This window comes from Caretta caretta, chromosome 15 (genome assembly GCF_965140235.1).
Source record: "Caretta caretta isolate rCarCar2 chromosome 15, rCarCar1.hap1, whole genome shotgun sequence".
NCBI classification, from domain to species: domain Eukaryota; kingdom Metazoa; phylum Chordata; order Testudines; family Cheloniidae; genus Caretta; species Caretta caretta.
In genome coordinates this window covers 17,624,866-17,644,803 of record NC_134220.1, presented here as the reverse complement: position 1 = coordinate 17,644,803, position 19,938 = coordinate 17,624,866, and the positions used below count along the sequence as shown (strand labels likewise).

Sequence of the window (19,938 nt, the reverse complement as noted above, 5' to 3'; positions counted from 1 at the left end):
CTGCAGCAAGCACATCAAACCTGTCCTCTGCTCTCTGCATTGGCTTACCATAGAATAGGATCAAGTTCAAGATCTTGATCCTTACCTTGCAGGTGCTCAATGGCCAGGGCCCAGGATATCTAAAACAATTGTCTAAAGTTCTGGGATGAGAATTATGGTCAACCACTCCGCTCCTCAGGTGCAATGGCACTTTCTATCACATAGGTAAGCCTCATCTGTGCAGGAGACAAAGCTTTCTCCAGGGCTGATCTGAGACTGTGGCACAAATTTGCCCAGGAGCTAAGGACCATTACAAACCTTCTGCTCCAAGTGAAAGGTGCACTCTATCGATCTGCCTTCCCTGATGCACACAGAGCAGTACGTATGTATAAAGAGAATCCCCTCCCCAAACAAAATCCTACCAAAACAAAACACTCCACTGCACATGCAATTCTCCATGTGGGAAGAGGATGAGAGAGAGAGGACGAACCACATGTGACTGACGTTAGTCACATCACTTAATACATTCTTGGAAGATAGTAAGACACTACAATGAGGAGGGCAGGATTAGCATCTATTTAAAATAGAGGACCCTACTGCAGCTGCCCCCTTGTCTCCACCCTGAAAGGGTGTGAGTGAAGAATCTCCATAGCTGCCGGAGGAGATGAGATGTGTTGGGGGACAAAGGGCAGATGTGGAGGCACATAAATGATGTGGGCCCAGAGGGTTGGAGCAAATGTTAGTGGGGCAAAAAGCTAATGGTTAGGGGTGCCAGTGTGTGGCTGGGGAGACACCATATTAATTAACTGGCATTTTGGGAAGATGCTGATAGATTCCCTGCATCATCAGGCAGCACATTCTACATATTTGAATAATTTTGTGGAAATTCAAGTTCCACTGGGTATTTTGTCACAAGATGTTGGCCGGCACAGGTTTTGGAGCAGCAGAATGAGCTCAGATCAGTGTGTATGTGGCAATGAGCTAGCTCAAAGCTGCTCATTGTTACACACATTGTGGGCCGGCAGGGGCAGCTGACAGAATCAACAAAATCAGAAGACAGAACAAAGCATGATTTAATCTTTTTTTTTTTTAAAAATGTGATGATTCTTTTGAGTCTAACTCATGAGTTCGGAACTTTTGAGGTTGGCAAGACTCCATGTACCACTTAAACCGTGTTTTGAGGACTTACGTAGGACTTAAGTGGTACATAGGCCTGTGCTGTTCCACTGTGCCTGGGAGCTTGCCCAAAATTTAGTCAAACAGAAATTTGAGAATAAAAGTTACCCAACCTTTTTAGACCCTCGGTAAAGCATCAGTTTGAGTGTTAGTGTTAAGGTTTGGTCAGCTGCTGCTTTGCCCAACCTGATTTGCCCATCTGTAAATACTATATCTTCTCTTTATCCTCCCCTAAGAAAGGGATCCTTCTCAACTCCCACATTTCTAACAGGAACATGGAGGTAGAATTGTTTTCTTACCTGCTCATTGGTGGTACGCCCTCGTGCCACTAGAACAATATGGAAACCTGTGAGACCAATGACTGGGATAAAGAACAATCCAGCCACACACATGACAGCCATGCTACATCCCAGAGTTAAGGAAACTGTGTCCAATGACAGGGAAAAGGGAGATGGGGGGGAGGGGAGAATGGAAGGGGAGAGAGAATTCCCTGAACTAGAAATCTAGTAAGTAATCCCTATCTTTCTTTAGGGTTTTTTAAAATTACACATTGAAGTATGTCTTGGAATTAAGCACTAGAAATTACTTCAGTCTTTCAGTGCTGTTAGTTTCTTGTTTAACATGAGTCCTAAAGTTATCTACTCCTCAGAGTCCAACACAATATTGAGTATTTGGAAGCCATACGGTCCCCATGCCTCCCTTCCTACTTTACTTTACTTCATTCTTTCTACAGTATCTAGTAGCTTCAAGGAGCTAGTCAGCTGGTCCATTCCTTTAAGAGCCAGAGGAATACAATCATCTGGGACTGACCATGTCCCAGAATGTCAAGGTAGCAGAGTAGTGATCTCTCTCCTGCATCTCTCCAAGCTGTCCTCTCATTTTAAAATGCACACTGGAATTTATAGCACATATAGCACTGTGAAAACCCATGATCTATGAAGATGCAGGATCCTCAACAAAAATGTGCATGGAGACCAGCAATGATTATCACTGCCAGTGGCTTTGGCCAAATTTATATGTGGTGTAAGATGGTGTAACTACAAGCATTTCAATGGAGTTACTTGTGTTTACGATAGGTACTAATCTGGCCCATGTGATGTAGATTCAGGTAAATGCAGATGTTCTGCTTCCTCTTCATTGAAAAAGCAGTCCCTTCACCAAGCATTTTGAGAGACAGAAGCTAAACAATAATTTAATGAAAAAAGAAAAGGAGTACTTGTGGCACCTTAGAGACTAACAAATTTATCTGAGCATAAGCTTTCGTGAGCTACAGCTCACTTCATCTTATGCTCAAATAAATTGGTTAGTCTCTAAGGTGCCACAAGTACCCCTTTTCTTTTTTGCAAATACAGACTAACATGGCTGCTACTCTGAAACCAATAATTTAATGGTCTCTTTTTTTTTTGGCAATGCTAAATTTTACAGCCCAGCCTCCTAGTATGTTGAGAAGCTATTGGTTGGCATTTTTAGTATCATAAAACTATTTTCTAGCATGAGACTAAAACTCTCTATATTGCACAGGATGCTGTGAACTGACTCAAACGCTACAGTATATTCTTCTGGGAACCTTGGTACAATGTGTAGTGCAAGCTGCTGAGTCAAGAGGTGTAAATAGTCATTTGACAAGAATGTCTGGATCCCTGCAGAGCTAGAATGCCAGGCTGCAGCATGTCATACATATCTTCCACAACAGCCAGGTCAATCAGCCCCCCTTGAAGTGACCATGGCAGAAGATCCACCGAATGCTGTAGAAAAACCACCTTTGGAGTATCAGGAAGGAGCCCTGGATCTTGAGTGGTTCTGAAGATCTGTAGCTCCCACTGACTAAATGCAGTGGGAAGACCAGATTTGATTATTTCACCCCCTTAAATGGGTCCTTGAAGCATTAAAAGAAGCTGAAAAACAAACAGAATGTTGATTCACTGATTTTAGTTGTAACTATTCTGTAAAGGCTCTTATACACTTTGAGTCAATGAGAGTTACTGGGGATCAGCACTCCTGAGGATCAGACTCCAGCTATGGTCCCCAGTTCATATAGAATTGTGAAGATTCCTTTTGTTCTTCTTCAATCCCCTTAATTAATGATAATGTTATAACTGATATAGTGCTTTATGGTAAATCCTCACCACACAGGCTAGTAGATCCTTACCTGGTATCCCCTCTCCTTCTAACTCTGCTTCTTCCATCTCTTTATCTCATTCAGATAAATAAAAAAAGAGTAAATGTTTTTCTATAAGCCAAGACAACCATATAGAAATCTTTAATCCTGAAGGATCCCAAAGCACCTTACAAAACATGTAGAGGGATATACAGCTACCACTCAAATGCAACAACCTCTGGGGCAAAGCAATTGTTTTAAACACAGTAATATTACCCAACAGTCTTAGACAAGACAAGTAGGAGAACCATATCCAACTGAAATTAAAGGGAGGATTTTAATGAAGCAGGATGTTGCTTTCTGTTATGGCAGCTGGATGACAGATATACACAGAAGCTAAGCAGCAACTTCTGAGGCAATCAAGGCTTCCGTAGGTCAGGCAAATGTTGGGGAGAAATTGGGTTGGGTTTTACAATAAAAGAACATGGGTATCAGAGAAAGGGAGCCAATCCCATTATTTCCTGAAAGGCAAATCTTATACAAACAGTTTCCTTACGGCACCTCGACTTCTTAAAGATTAAAAGGAAGGATACGTAATGGTGGTATGAGCTGCCCCCAGCTTTTCCATATGGTTTAAAATATAGATCAGCCCAAAGCTGAACACTCCAACCATGTGTGTGCTTAAGGACAGCAAGAAGAGGAAAAAATATCGGTAGTTCCTCCGTCCTATGCAATTGTTGACCCATGGGCAGTGATGGTCAAAGTCCTTGTAAAGAGATGGAGAGACATGGAATAATATCCAAGCAGTGAAAGAAAAACATTGCCTTAGAAATAAATGTGAACCATTGTGCTACATCTATCCAAAAAAACCCCGAACTTCAGGTAAAATCAGATTAGGTTTGGAGCTTTGCAGATTGGCTCCATCCTGACATTGCCTGGCTGCCCAGGTAACAAAACAACATGCTGCACCCTCTTTATAAGATTCTCCTGGGACTGAGGGACTCTTATGACTGTGGATGAAGACACACAAATAGGTTTAAAAACGAAACAGAGGTGTACACCACATTGTGGGGCGAAGACAGTTTCTCTTCTTCTCTGGCTCCTGTAGCATTGTATAGTTATCAGAGTAAGATTATCATAAATCGTAGTGTCTTGTACCTGTAACTTCCCTGCCAACTATAGATTTCCACCCCCCTCCCTCCCCCACATTTTATATATGTAAAGGTTCAATAAGGATCCAGAGGTTTTTTATTTTGAGGTTTTGGCCTCTTGAAAAAGTATTTTTTTTTTTTGGCAAAGCTCAGGCAGGAAGCAATATCTGGCTAATAAGTGGGGGAAAATTCTGGATGAAGTTAAAAAAATAAGCACTTGAAACACCCAGTTTTTCCTGATCAAGAGTTCCCATGTGCCAGAAGGCTGGATTAAGGAGATACTTATAATGAGGTCATAGACCCTTTAAAGTTCCTTTAACACCAGTTTTATATGGCTGTAACTCTGCTGACTTCACTGGGGTTATTCCTGGTGTACACCAGCATAAATCTGAGCATACTCAAGCCTGGAGTGAGCAAATTTATTCTATTCTGTTCTCTTCACACCCAGTACAGTACATCCTTTATTCTTGTCAATAGTGACTTATCCTTTCCTTTGTAACAATGTTATATTTAGATAGATACCTCCCACTAATGGCAAAGTGGTTTTTTTAAAAAGTAACTTGTAAATTAACTATAAATATGTTGTGCGAGAGACATGTGCAGCTCAAAATATTTGGAAATAAAGCTATATTGAAACCTCAGCTTTGGGCACTTCCATGAAAATTTGTCCTAAAATTTTATTCTACCACAAATTCGTTTTCAGGTCCAGTTGGTCACACCAAGTGTATTTATTATATTTCACTTGGTTTTGTTTTTTTAAGGGATGTGATAGAAAAGAGCACCTGTCTCTGAAAGCTTGGAAGCTGGACATTGCTTTGCACATCTCCGAATCAGAATCAGTCTGATTGTTTGAAATCAGATGTGCTCAAAAAATCTGTCTCTAGGCTAAGAGCTTTTATCATGAGTTGCAGCCCAAAGGTGAAATAAAAGATACAAAGTACAACCTCTTCCTAAAGGAGTATCCTAACAGAAATGCCAATAGACTTTTTCATTATAACTGTGTCCAGGCACTACTAGAATGTACAGGTATACTAGGGAATAAGTGTCACAAGAATCAATAAGCAACTTAGCCTGAGACTGAAATTTATTGATTAATGAATTAATGCCCTTGCTTGTATCCCTCAGTAAGCAATCACATTTTAATTATGCAGCAAGAGATTCCCTGTTAGCCAATCAGAACAGCAAGTAATGCTCAGCTGATCTAGGCATAAGTAACACTCCTCAGAACTGGAACTCACTGCACTGGAGTCTTGCATTCTGACTTGCTCTGAGGTCCAAGCCATTTTATTTTTAACGAGAAGTTACTCCGGGATTCCCTCCCACTTTCCTCTCTGACTTCCCTGGAATATTGTGCCTCGATGCCACCGGTGACATTAGGGGTGCATGGAATTGCCAGCGTTTACACCAGCTAGTTTCAAGAAATCTTGTGCTGGCAACACTTCCTTTATTGAAAATGGGGTTTTCACACAGACACTGAGGGGTAGGGGGGAAGGATTTCAAATTTCAATTCAAAATTTAGCTTCACCTAAACAATATTTTGATGTTAGAATTAGTGACAATGTTGATGTTTTAACTCAAAACTCTGAATTTTTGGTCCAGTTTTCTAGTGAAAAAGCCAGCTCCATCCAACAGCCTACATCAGCCCAACAAAATGGCTGTCATGGCTGCCCCTGTCCTTTCTGGGAGCCCTGCTTCTCCCAGCAATGCATTTCTCCCCATATCCCCTCAGCTCTCGCACCTTGCTGACTCTCCCCATGACAGGGAACTGGAATGTTGTCCTATCTATTAATGGGTATTAGGCAGAGCATAGCTTCCAGCTGGCTATAATTTAGGAATCTGCTCTTAGGGATAAAGCAAATGACATAAACTAACCGCAGATTGCCTCTGTCACATGACTAGCTCCACTGTGATTATTCATATGATTAAGGCAAAGAGGCTTTGGCCCAATATGGTATACATTATATTCTGGCTGACTTTGAAATTCACTTGGTGAGTTTTAGCCTATTGCCAATTAGGGATTCCCATTATTTTAATCATACAATTGAATACATTTTAAAATGTATTAAAGATTTAAATCAGTCTAATGAAAAAATACACCTTACAGTAGAAATGATCATTAAGAAGTGGAATTTGTAGCTCAGCAATAAAAATTTCCCGTGGCAATAAAACACCATGGTTACAGTCCACTGTATTTATGAGTTTGGGAGATGTTTATGGCCCAATAACATACTCCTTTACTTTGGGGTCATTGTTTAAATATACTGTGTGCTTCACTATGACCTCAAATTTATCAATGTGTGTCCAAGCCGCATAACATAGAGGAATTAGAAGCATGCATGAGGTCATGGCCATAGGACTAACTGCAGTTTATAAATGGGTATGTAGTATTTTAATTTTAGACTCAGGGATTCTTATTCTATTCTTCCTAAAATTCACATGCCACTGAGTGTTATGATTTACAATTCAAAAAATCATACTCTTACTGCTATTCATATTTACATATTTAATAGGGGACAAAGCAGAGGGATCAGGAATTTTGCAAGCAGACTTTCCCCCCGTCTCCTCCTAAATTCTGCCAATGCCCCATAACCTTCCCTTGTAATGCTTCCAGTTTCATAAGCCCTAGGCTACTCCTGAGCAGAGACGGCTAGGAATACCAAATCATGCACTGCGTTTGGGGTGGAGAAAGAGTCATTAGTGACAAGGATGACACCAAACTCTGTTTCACTTGTGACTTCAATCAGATTGAGGGCAGGATTCTTAGGCAATCTGTCAACATCGGTGGAGTGGCCGCAATTTACACCAGCTGAGAATTTGGCCCTTTACCGCTAATTTTTTTTGGGAGGGAAAGACAGGGAGTCTTCACTCAGCTGGGTCATCTACCTGTTCACAGGTCCACAACCTAAATCCAACCCAAAAGATCAGCTAATCAAGGAGATTTACCTCAACGCAGTTGTCACAGACGCTGCAATGGGAGCAGCGGGGCGGGCGATAGAAATGGCACGTGGCACACCATTTCATCCGTACTTGGATTCCTTTAATCTCCACGTTCTTGTAGAGTGGAGCTCGGAAGTCATCATCTTTATCCTCATCTTCATCTGCTGCTCGATGCAAAAATATAAATAAATAAATAAAAATAATACAGATTACAGTTTAAAGGTGGAAGATTTAACACTATCAGGAGTCGGATACATGGACACTACATGTGTGCTGGTGCTTTTTGGAGAAATAAAGAGTGATAGAAGTGATGTATTGTCAGAAAGGGGTGTCCTGATTGCAGAAGGATTGAATACTCCGGACCTCATTTTAGTAGCAAAGAGAATAATCCCAGTGCATTTATTGCCTTGCTAGCCAGCCCACTGATCTTATTTGATTCTTGTTTTAGACAGCATTTGCTCCTAGAAGGATATAACTAGTGCTCAAATGGTTTCAAAGCGGGGTGGAAATCTACCATGCTTCCCAAGCATCTTGTTGTGAGATGTTTGCTGCATACATTAGTAGATTGAATCAACTCTGACCACCACTTGGTCAGGCAACAGGAATTGCAATAAAGAATGTCAAGGGAAGACTGAATTAGATTGAAAAAAAAAATCCATACAAGATATCCCTGAGAAATTAATTATCTGATTCATCAGTACTGACCCAGAAATCTGCTTCTCCAGCGTAGCCTGACATACTATTCAGATCAATAAAACATTTCATTCAGAAGCTATATACATACTCTAGGGGAGGGAGAGGAGGAGGGTGGCAAACTTTTTGTCCCGAGGGCCACATCTGCATATGGAAATTGTATGGCAGGCCATGAATGTTCACAAAATCGGGGTTGGGGTGCAGGAGAGGGCAAGGGCACTGGCTGGGGGTGTGGGCTCTAGGGTGGGGCCATAAATGAGGAGTTCAGGGTGCGGGAGGGGGGCTCCGGGCTGGGGTGAGGGGTGTGTGTGGGGGAGTGAGGGCTCCAGCTGGGGGTGCGGGCTCTGGGGTGGGGCTGGGGATGAGGGGTTTGTGGTGTAGGAAGGTGCTCCAGGCTGAGACCAAGGGGTTTGGAGGGCAGGAGGGGGATCAGGGCTGGGGCAAGGGGTTGGGACACAGGGGTGGGGTGTGGCTCAGGGGTGCAGGCTCTGGTGGCACTTATCTCAAGCGGCTCCCGGAAGCAGCGGCATGTCCCCCCCCTCCAGCTCCTACACAGAGGCACAGCCAGGCGGCTCTGCTGCTGCACGCTGCCCCATCCGCAGGCACCGCCCCTGCAGCTCCCATTGGCCGTGATTCCCGGCCAATGGGAGCTGCGGGGGCGGTGCTTGGGGTAGGGACAGCATGTGGAGCAGAGCCCCCTGGCAGCCCCTTCGTGTAGGAGCCAGAGAAGGGACATGCTGCTTCTTCCAGGAACCTCATGGAGCAGCCCCTGACCCTGCTCCCCAGCTGGAGCGGGGCAAGACCCAGACCCCGATCCCCAGCGGGAGTTGGAGGGCCAGATTAAAACGGCTAGCAGGCCGGATGTGGCCTGCGGGCCGTAGTTTGCTCATCCCTGTTATAAAAGCTCCAGTGTGAAATAAAACAAGCCCCTAGCTTAATGGCTCCTGGGAAACGCTTATAAAGATGCTAACCTATCCAAATAAGAATCTGCATACAGTATATATACACACAGCTGCCCTTCAGAAAAACTCATGATGAAAGCTGGCACTTTACACACACACAGAACTGTCAAGAGTATTTATCACTGTCCACAAAGAAAAACTGCATGTTTCTGAATAATGGTTTACATTTGGAATTGAATAGTCAGCAAATGGGCCCAAACTAATGCCTTAGGTCTGGGTCCAGGGCTGTCCTTACCCATATGCAAAGTACGCAGCCGCAAAGGGCACCAGGAAATTTGGGGCACTAAATTTCCTGGTGCCCTGCACAGCTGCGTGCTGCTCCAACTTTTCCCCAGGGCCCCGCCGCTGCTCAAGCCCCTCCTCGCCCCTTCCCCGCCCCAGCCCTGCCTCTTCCCCGCCCCCACTCCCCTGAGCTCTGCAGCAGGGTCAGGCCTGCCACTCACTGGCGGGGGGAAGTGCAGTGACCCGGCCCCAGCCACGCCGCTGGTGAGTGCTGGGGGGTGAGACCCCTCTACCCCCCAAGGCAGCCCACCCCCCCACCCCACAGAGGCCTGAGGCCTGCCCCCCCCGCTTCCCCTCCCCCACAGAGGTGTGCTCCCCCCCGCAGGGGGGCTGCATAGGGCCCCAGAATAGCTAGGGATGGCCCTGTCTGGGTCCCAGGCTCCCAGCTGGTGTCAGTGTTCCCTCTAATTTTTTACGTCCATGTGCGGAATGAATTTTGTTATGTGCACCAATATGGAGGTGATGTGTGATGAGGGTGGGGTCGAGGGGTTCAGCGTGTGGGAGGGGGCTCAGAGCTGGAGCAGAGGGTTGGAGTGTGTGTGGGGGTGAAGGCTGTGGCTGAGAGCGCAGGCTCTAGGATAGGGCTGTGGATGAGGGGATCGGGTGCAGGCTGCCCCAGTGCTGCGGCAGGGAGAGAGTACTCGCCCCAGCCCTCTCTCACTGCAATAGCTCGGGGCCAGGTGAGAGGTGCCTCTCCCTGACTATGGCAGCTCCAGTGGGGCCGGGCTGGGCTGGTCCTGGGGAGGGGCACCTCTCCCTGCCTGTGCGGCCCTTGGTGGGCTGCAGCTTACAGGGAACTTAGGTTGGTGTCTGTATTTGGCCACTGATGAATACCCCAAAATCGGGTCCAGATTTCAAACTAAGTTTCTGAGCGTTCAAAGCTGGGCTTTAATTCCTCCCACCACTGAGATACAAGGCCTGATGCTCTTCTCACGTATACAGATATAATGGTATCCGTCTCCACAGAGCTACTCTTGGTTTACTCCAGTGTCATTACAGTAACTCCTCACTTAATGTCGTCCTGGTTAACGTTATTTCATTATTAGGTCGATGACCTATTAGAGAACATACTTGTTTAAAGTCCTACAATGTTCCCTTATAACATTGTTCGGCTCCCCCTGTCCCGTGTTACCCATATGAAAATATGCAGCTGCGAAGGGCACCAGGAAATTTGGAGCACTAGGGACCAGGTCAGGGTGCAGGGGCTTGCCCTGTTCCGCCTGCCCAGCATTCCAGCCAAGGAGCGGGTCCCCACCCTGTTCCCCAGCAGGAGCGGATGGAACGGGGCAAGTCCCCACGCCCCGACCTCCCCGGCTGGAATGCCCAGTAGGCAGAGCGGGGCAATGGTTCCCAGCCAATGGGAGCTGCTAAGTCGGCACTTGTAGCGGGAGCAACACGCAGAGCCCCCCTGGCCACCCCTCCCCCTAGGAGCTTTAGGGACATGCCAGTCGGAGCTGGGTAGGGAGGCTGCCAGTCCCACCAACCCTCCCCCTACACCAGAGGGGTCCTGGGCCACCCCCCCCCCCCAGCACCCCTGGACCACACCCCCCCAGCACCTGCAGCTCCCAGCCCAAGTTTTAGTCCGGGGTATATAGTACAAGTCATGGACAGGTCACGGGCCGTGAATTTTTGTTTACTGCCCATGACCTGTGCATGATTTTTACTAAAAATACCCATGACTAAAACATAGCCTTAGTAATTTGGAATCCAATCTTGGACCAGTAAAGTCAATAGGAGCCTTGCCATGCATTTAAAATGGGAGTAGGACTGGACTCCTAGGGTAGGATGTTCAGAATTACTCAACACTGGACTATCTCTGCTCCCACTGACGTCAGTGAGTGCTGAGTACTTTTGAAAATCCCACATCTAAAAACATAATCCCTGATCATGGGGTTGCATCCCTGACCATCTTGGCTAATAGCCATAGGTGGACCTATCTTCCATGAACTTATCTTGTTCTTTTTTGACCCCAGTTATGCTGTTGGCCATTGCAATATCCCATGGCAATGAGTTCCACAGATTAATTGTGCACTGTATGGAAAAAGTACTTCCTCTTGTTTGTATTAAACCTGCTGCCTATTAATTTCATTGGGTGATCCCTGGTATCTGTATTGTGGGAAAAGATAAATAACTCTTCTGTATTAAACTTTTCTACACCATTCATGATTGTATAGACTTCTGTGGTATCTCCCCTTAGCCGTTTCTTTTCTAAGATGAACAGCCCTAATCTTCTTAGTCTCTCCTCATATGGAAGGTGTTCCGTACTCTTCATCATTTTTGTTGCCCTTCTCTGAACCTTTTACAGTTGCATTCAAGGTGTGGGTGGACCATGGATTTATATAGTGGTATTATGATATTTTATGTCTTATTTTTTATCCCTTTTCCAATAGTTCCTAACATTCTGTTAGCCCTGGTCTACACTAGGAGTGGGGGAGGGGGAGTCGATGTCAGGTACGCAACTTCAGCTACGACAATAGCGTAGCTGAAGTCAACGTATCTAGATCGACTTACCACGGTGTCTTCATGGCGGTGAGTCGACTGCCGCCACTCCCCTGTCAACTCCGCTTGCGCCTCTCGCGGCACTGGAGTTCCGGAGTCGACGGGAGAGCGCTTGAGGATCAACTTATAGCGTCTAGACTAGACGCGATAAATCGACCCCCGATATATCAATCGCTACCTGCCGATCTGGCGGGTAGTGTAGACCTACCCTCAGTCCTTTTGATTTCTGCTGTGAGCGGAAGTTTTCAGAGAACTATATACAGTGATTCCTAGGTCTCGCTCTTGAGTGGTAACCACTAATTTAGAAGCCATCATTATATATGTGTAGTTGGGATTATTTTTTCCAACGTCCATCAGTTTGTACTTATCACCACTGAATTTCATCTGCCCTTTTGTTGCCGAATCACTCACTTTTTTTAGATCCTGCTGTAAGTCTTAGTTAAGTCCAAACTGGCTGGTATCTTGAATAATTTTGTACCATCTGCAAACTTTGCTACTTCACGTTTTCCAGATCATTAATGAATATGTTGACAGCACAGGCCCCAGTACAGATCCTTGGGGAACCCTTCTGTTTACCTCCCTCCATTGTGAAAACTGACCAATCTGCATAGCTGGCTCAACCCTGGTCTTCTCTTCTGAGATGAATCACAGGTAGTGGGAGTTAGGAGTCTTGGATTTTATTCCTGGTGAGTCACCATGGGTCAAATTTTCAAAGATATGCACGCACCTGAAGATGAAGTTAGGTACCTAGGGTGGGATCCACAAAGGGATGTAGGCAACTAACTCTTGTTTTTAGGCACCCAGGTCCTGTTTTTTAGGTATCACTACAATCCACAAAACTCACACTCAGCTGCCACCTAACCTTTTAGGCACCTATGTTTTTGCCTCTGGGCATATGCACGGCCGTCTCACTCTAGGCGTCCGGGCAACTATCTCCCACCTGAGCCTGCACGCACATGCCTCGTGATAGGCGTCTGGACACGTTATCTCCCACCTAAGCTCCAGAGTGATTCACGGACTCAAAGAGATAGGCACTCGGCCACCTAAATCACACACAGGGACGTGATCCAGTGGGCATTCTTAGAGGCAGGGCTTAGCAATCACCCCTCTGGTCAACATCTCCCATTAGCTACTTTAGGCGGCTCCCCACCCCGCCCACTGAATTTGTGGATTGCAGTCTAAGGCACCTATGTCCCCTCATTCATTATCTAGGTGCCTAGGCACCTAACTCAGGCTGCCTGAATGGCAGTGTTGCTCCTAGATTTTCTAGATGCCTGAAAGTTAGGTGCCATAACGCTAAGCATTGCAACGTCTAAGTCCCTTCATGGATCCCACTCCTGTGGGTTTTCAAAAGAGCTTAGGCATCTAACTCTAACTGATTTAAGTGGGAGTTAGACCCCAGGTGCTTTTGGAAATAGCAGTTGCCTATCTGCATCTTAAGGAACCTAAATATGGTTGAAAATTTGGCCCCATATGACCTGGGGGGCAAATTATTAACCTCACTGTGAGTTAACCCTTAAACTCGGTAATTATATTTACCTTAATCAGTGTTTGTAAAGGGCTCTGAGATCCTCATCTGAAAGAAGCTATATAAATTGAATATGTTTATCACTGGCTCCTGTCTGGAAAGAAATAGCATCACTTGCATGAGCAGTTACGGCTCATTCAAGGGAACAGTGAAGAGAAGATACTGAATGCCGGAGAGAAAATGCACTTTGCAAGGGGCAGGGATCCATTTGTTTTGCGACCTCCCCCAAAGCAGGCTCTGTTGCAAGCTGTGTGTGAATGACTAGTGGAACAGGGACAAAGTGAGACAGTAATTCTCTCATTTTGATGGTTTAAAAGAAATAGTCACGTCATCGTTCCCATAACGATAGACAAACAGTTTTTATCCTGTTCAATCAGCTATGCCCCAGCACTAAATTAAACAGCCATTTATTTTACAACATATATTTAAAAATCTCCACTCTAACTCTAGCCTTAATCATTATCTTTTTTAGTGTTCAGTGCTACTGTGTTTGTTCTAAGCCTGCTGGAGTGAATCGCTGTTTTAATGCAGCCGCTTTCAGAAGCTCAGCCCTCCACTGCACCATGCTCAGCTGCCTATTGTGAAGGCAATGACTTAAATCCAATGTGCCAGCATGACACAGGGGATACTAATCACAATCACATCAGTCAGGCTATCTTCTCAATGAGAGCTACGTTATCCAATGCCAGGCCCCAGATTACCAATTCAAGCAAGTACAAGGAGGAAAAAAACCTTTCCATTTCAGAAACCGACAGAGCGTAGCCACAATTTAGCTTCATCCGTGCATTTACAGCCAGCTGAAGATAAAAAAGGGAGGGGAAACGAAACCAATAGCAAATGGGCTGCTTCGGAAACCCTACTATTTGCCTTGGCTTTTTTTTTACCCCTATCCCCCATTACCTCGTGGAAAAACTCCAGGGTCCATGAAAGTTGCCATGCTGAAGTTTGCAAGTACGAACAAGAACACGAGCCCATTGTACACAGGGATGGCTGGGGAGATGGCTCTTGTTAACCAGGGGCACCTGCAGAGAGAAAGAATTAAAGATGAGGACTTTTTATGATGTAACAAGCAGAAGCTTCCTGTTCACAGCGTTCAAGCCTTACTCGCCCCCACAGATCATACAGTGGTTGAATTTGTTACCTCAGAGTTGAAACAACTATGACAGCTGGTTTCAATGATCTACAGTACATATGATCTGCCCTCTGTAAAGCAGCATAGTTCTACAGGGCAGAAAGGACTGAATTGTTTATTTGTAGGGTTCTTGTGTTATGGAGCAATCTTTTTTTTTTTTAATGACTTGACATTTTACTTGTTTGTGTCATTGCTGCACCCTGACATGGCATTTCTGTAATCAGTGGCAAAGATTCTGCTTTCAGTCACTAAAACAGAATAACTTTATGCTTTCAATTGGGATTACTCCTGATTCCCACTGGTGTTAATTAGAACTGAATCTTTCAATCATCAATCTCCAGAGGATGTACAAATAGGAAAACAAATAATTTCCATCAAGCTCTTATTTCCTATACAGTTCTCCCCAGTGAGAGCCCTTAAATCTGTAAATATCACTCCTGGACATCATTGCAAAACCTCTTTCTATGGGGGAAGTACAGGGTAAAAAGCGTTAGTTAAACCTCGTGTTAGGGGGCCAACAGAATGCAAGCATAGTAGTTAAAATACTGTGCATAGCATCTGCCATGTAAACTGTTTTCCAGAAGAAAGGAGATTTGTAACGAGTGTATAACTGATGAGTCAAGACACAGGAAGGCTGTTCTAGCTGCAAATGAGAAGGCTCTTGCACCAAGGGGGATGGGAGTACCAGAGCAGAGCACAGATAATTTCCCTGATACACAGACTATACTTAAGATGATTTTCCTTGATAAAGGAATTTATTTATTCATTCTGCCACTTATACTGCTTATAAACGTAACTCTGAAACCTAAACCAAGTTTATTTTTCTCCATTGTGTACAGGGCTGGCTCTAAGACTTTTGCCACCCCAAGCAAAAACTTTTTGGCCGTCCCCGCTTTTTTTTCGTGCCCCCCTCCCCCCTGGCTCCGCCCTAAATCCGCCCCTTCCCAACCCCTTCCCCAAATCCCCGCCCCCACCTCCTCCCCCGGGCGTGCCGCATTTCCCCCCCCCACAATTGCTTCCTGCAGCTTCCCCCCAGCCCTGCAACCCCCTGCCCTAGCTCACCTCCACTCCGCCGGCTCCCCTGAACACGCCGCCGCTCCGCTTCTCCCCCTCCCTCTCAGGCGAAGGAGAGGCAGTGTGTTCAGGGGAGCAGGCGGAGCAGAGGTGAGCGAGGTGGCAGGGGGGAGCACAGCCTGGGCGGAAGGGGGGAGAAGCGGAGTGGCGGCGGCGCGCTCCGGGGAGCAGACGGAAGCGAGCTGGGGCGGCGGGGGCACATTTCTCGGGGCGGCATGGCCCGTGCCGGAACGCCGCCCCGAGAAATGTGTCGCCCCAAGCACCTGCTTGTTTTGCTAGAGCCGGCCCTGATTGTGTATATAGAGGTTTGTTATTGTAGGGTTCCTAGGAAGCTTACCTCCTAAAGAAAACTCCTGAAGAAATACCTACTTTAAAAATGGGAACAAAGAGGACCCAGGGAATTATAGACCAGTCCGCCTAACTTCAATAACTGGAAAGATACTGGAACAAATTATTAAACAATCAGTTTGAAAGCACCTAAAGGATATGAGGAATAGCCAGCATGGATTTGTCAAGGACAAATCATGCCAAACCAAACTAATTTCCTCTGACAGGGGTACTGGCCTAGTGGATGGAGAAAAGCCATAGACTTTGTATATCTTGATTTTAGTAAGGCTTCAGTCTCACATAACAGTCCCATAAGCAAACTAGGGAAATGTGGTCTAGATTAAATTACTATAAAATGGGTGCATAACTAGCTGAAAGACCATACTCAAAAGAATAGTTTTCAATGATTCACTGACAAACCGTGAGGACATATCTAGTGGAGTCCAGTCTTGAGTCCGGTACTATTCAATATTTTCATTAATGACTTGGATAATGGAGTGGAGAGTATGCTTATAAAATCTACAGATGACATCAAGCTGGGAGGTGTTGCAAACACTTTGGAAAACAGGATCAGAATTCATAACAACCTTGATAATCAGAGAATTGGTCAGAAATCAACAAGACGAAATTCAATAAAGACGAGTGCAAAGTACTACACTTAGGAAGGAAAGATCAAATGCACAACAATAATATGGGGAATAACTGGCTAGGCATTAGTACTGGCTGAAAAGGATCTGGACGTTATAGTGGATCACAAATTAAATATGAGTCAACAATGTGATGCAGTTGCAAAAAAGGCTAACATCATTCTGGGATGTATTAAGAGGAGTGTTGTATGGAAGAGATGTGAAGTAACTGTCCCACTCGACTCAGCACCAGTGAGGCTTCAGTTGGAGTATTCTGGTAATCATACTTCAAGAAAGATGTGGACAAATTTGAATGAGTCCAGAGGAAAGCAACAAAAATGATAAAAGGTTTAGAAAACCAGACCTCTGAGGAAAGGTTAATAAAAATGGGCATGTTTAATCTTGAGAAAAGAAGATAATAGTCTTCTAACATGTTAAGAAAAACAAGGAGTCCGGTGGCACCTTAAAGACTAGCAGATTTATTTGGCATAAGCTTTCATGGGTAAAAAACCCCACTTCTTCAGATGCATGGACCATGCAGCTGAAGAAGTCCATGCATCTGAAGAAGTGGGGTTTTTTACCCACGAAAGCTTGTGCCCAAATAAATCTGTTAGTCTTTAAGGTGCCACTGGACTCCTTGTAGTTTTTGTAGATACAGACTAACACAGCTACCCCTCTAATATGTTAAGGGCTGTTATAAAGAGGATGGCGATTAACTGTTTTCCACATCTGCTGTGGTAGGACAAGAAGTAATTGGCTTAATCTGCAGTAAGGAAGATTTAGGTTAGATATTAGAAAAAACTTTCTAACTGTAAGGTTAGTTAAGCTCTGGAATAGGCTTCCAAGTGAGGCTGTGGAATCCCCATCATTGAAGGGTTTTAAGAACTGGTTGGACAAACACCAGCCAGGGATGGTCTAGGTCTAGCCCAGCACAGGAGGCTGGACTAGATGTCTGTTCAAGATTCCTTCTAGCCCAACATTCCTCTGATTCTATGGAAAAAAAGCATATTAAAAAGTCACATGGATTTTGCAAACAGAAGTAAGAAAAATATAGAACCAAAAAGTTTGAGTCCTCACAACTGAGAGGACACCTTTAATCTGTACCAGTCCTGACAGTCAGGCACTACCCCATGCCCATATCAGCATAATGCACTGCCCCCATTAGTGTATCTCATTCATCATCACCCTAGGTTGTGTAATCTTTGGCTGTTACTTAAACCTATATTTGAGCCAGACTGTTTGCAGTGCTGAACCCTGTCAAAAAAAGTAATACTCATAAAGCAACCAAACTTTCCCCAAATCTAATTCAAACTGTTCTGTTCCAGACATATCACTTTAAACCGCTGTGAATGGTGCTGTTGACCTTGGAGAAAGACCATTAAAGAGGCCCCTGTGGCTAGTATTAGAATGACAGAGCCATTTGCATGTTCCGTCTGCTAGTGAATGAGCAATACACAGAGATTCTCTTACACTCCCCTCCCCTCCCCAACCACTATAACAGGACGAGGCGTCCCACATTTTACTTCACAGAGTGCCTGTAACATTCTTTACTAACAACTAAGCTAAAGAGGCCTAGGTGCCTTTATTCGCTTCAGTCAGCCTATATTTGCTGGATTTGTTTGGGAGTGGACCGCAGAACTGTCATGCTCGAAGAGACCAATATCCTGTCACCGACAATGGCCAGATGCTTCAGAGGAAAGTGTAAGAAACCCAGCAGTAAGCAGTTATGGGATAAACTCTGCTCATGGAACTTCCTTCTCTAAGTCTGTTATAATTCCATTCCATCCAGCTACTGATGAATCCATTTTCCCAGTGAATGAGACAGGACATCTCAGCAATCAAGGATTATAAAGTTGCTCCTCACTTGTCAAGCAGGGAAGGGACAAGTCAGCAAACCAAAGGACAGGAAAGTCATTCTTACAGATAATTTGCCACACAGAGCAGGTCTTTAATGAGTGAAACTGCCTTGGATGATTAATGTGATAACTGTTAAAGTTCTTGTGTGTCATTTATGTTGTCATATTCCCAACAACCACAGCATAACATTAGGAAAACTATAACCACAAACTAAGCTGTTCATTTACTGAATGAGTAGCGCAACTGAAAGACTTCACGGAAGTTGAAATAAAGGGTATAGTCAGTCATCATAAATATTAGCCAGAAGCTCTGGTCTCTTCCTTTCTACTTTTTCCTTCCAGAATTTTTATGTAGCATGAAATATTGTGTAAAATGAGATCTTATGAAAGGCGCTTCTGAGCTTTTCCTCTGTAAATTAGAATGACAAGTAAAAGCAGAAACTGGGATCAAGCCAAAACCAATCTCAGCAAAGATATGTTTTTAAGAAGCCAAAGCTATCCTGAAACTTTCATGCAATAATCTCAGCCTCTTTGAAGGAGAACTTCTGGGGAAAAAAAACAAATGAAAAGTACAGTTTGATGGGCAAAGGATTCTCTAGAAACAGCACATTCTAACTGTTCTTCCTTCACCCCCATTTTTAGGCAAAAAATAACAGAAGCCTTAACCGAAGTTTGGAAGTTTCTTTTGCTACTAATACTTTGTGCAACAAGTATGACGTTTCGCATCTTGCTATTTTTATGCCAGGAGGGGAAGTTCACAGTCATATTTATGCAGATTCCATAAGAGAGATGCCCTTCTCTTCTGGAGACTTCGATTCAAGTCTAGGCCAAGGCACAAATAAAAATGCATTTGGTGGCCTTAACTGCCTTCCTCCACCTCCATCTGCTTACTTTCCAAAATATTTCAGTGTCTTGACAAACTCCTCCTTAGCTTGGAGATGAAAAGCTTGCAGTTAACTATATACTTTGTCATCTTGGTACGTGACCAAGGACTTTTTGGACCTATGGCAACTCTAGAGTAAGTGGTTTTGTATTTTAAACCACAGTCCTGAACTGAATTAGTATGGTCTAACTTTCAAGTATGGACCAAATCCAACACCGCTAAGTTGGAGATTTCCGCAAAATTTGCAGCCCAGTGCAGCAGAACTGCAAAAGTAATTTACAACAACTGCAATCCTACAAAATATGTCCCTGGACAGATTAACTATATTAGAATGATGCCAACTGCCTCACAACAAGTGTGTACTTTTTGGAACTACAGAACTATTCCCAGTTAGGCTACCCAAGAATAGAGTAATTTTATTAATTTGCCATGGACAGTCACAGGAGGGGTAACCAAGGGTGATGCCAAAGGCAGCAATTGTACAACTTTACCTGGTAAGTTACCATATCTGTTGCTTCTGGGGTGTTGTTTTGCCTTTGATTTCAATGGGGCCATTATTTCACCCTTAGACTGGAGTCCCACCCGAACAGAACTAGCCCACTGCATATGTTATTGCCTTGTATTTCTCATCCCCCACTTTCAGAAGAAGCCAGCCCAATTTGCTATCTAGTTCAGTTGTCCGAATTCACTATATTACAGTTAATGTGTTTTCTTTTAATTTCCCACTGTTTTTAC

The 19,938-nt window shown here is 44.5% G+C and overlaps 1 protein-coding gene across 5 annotated transcripts in view; it reads right to left on the bottom strand.

Moving 5' to 3' along the window:
• Positions 1-19,938, bottom strand: part of ZDHHC8 (zDHHC palmitoyltransferase 8) — a 188,950-nt gene that overhangs the window by 22,180 nt on the left and 146,832 nt on the right. For 4 of the 5 annotated variants that reach the window (XR_007352881.2, XM_048821833.2, XM_075119982.1 and 1 more), the window contains 4 exons: positions 14,206-14,327; positions 7,348-7,505; positions 3,847-4,019; positions 1,455-1,557 (listed from right to left, as the gene is read on the bottom strand). Coding sequence is in view for 4 of the 5 variants with exons in the window: in XM_048821833.2 (XP_048677790.2) it covers positions 1,455-1,557; positions 3,847-4,019; positions 7,348-7,505; positions 14,206-14,327 (556 nt within the window). In the remaining variant the exon portion in view is untranslated. The remainder of the gene's footprint in view (positions 1-1,454; positions 1,558-3,846; positions 4,020-7,347; positions 7,506-14,205; positions 14,328-19,938) is intronic. The other variant, XM_048821835.2, reaches the window with a different exon arrangement.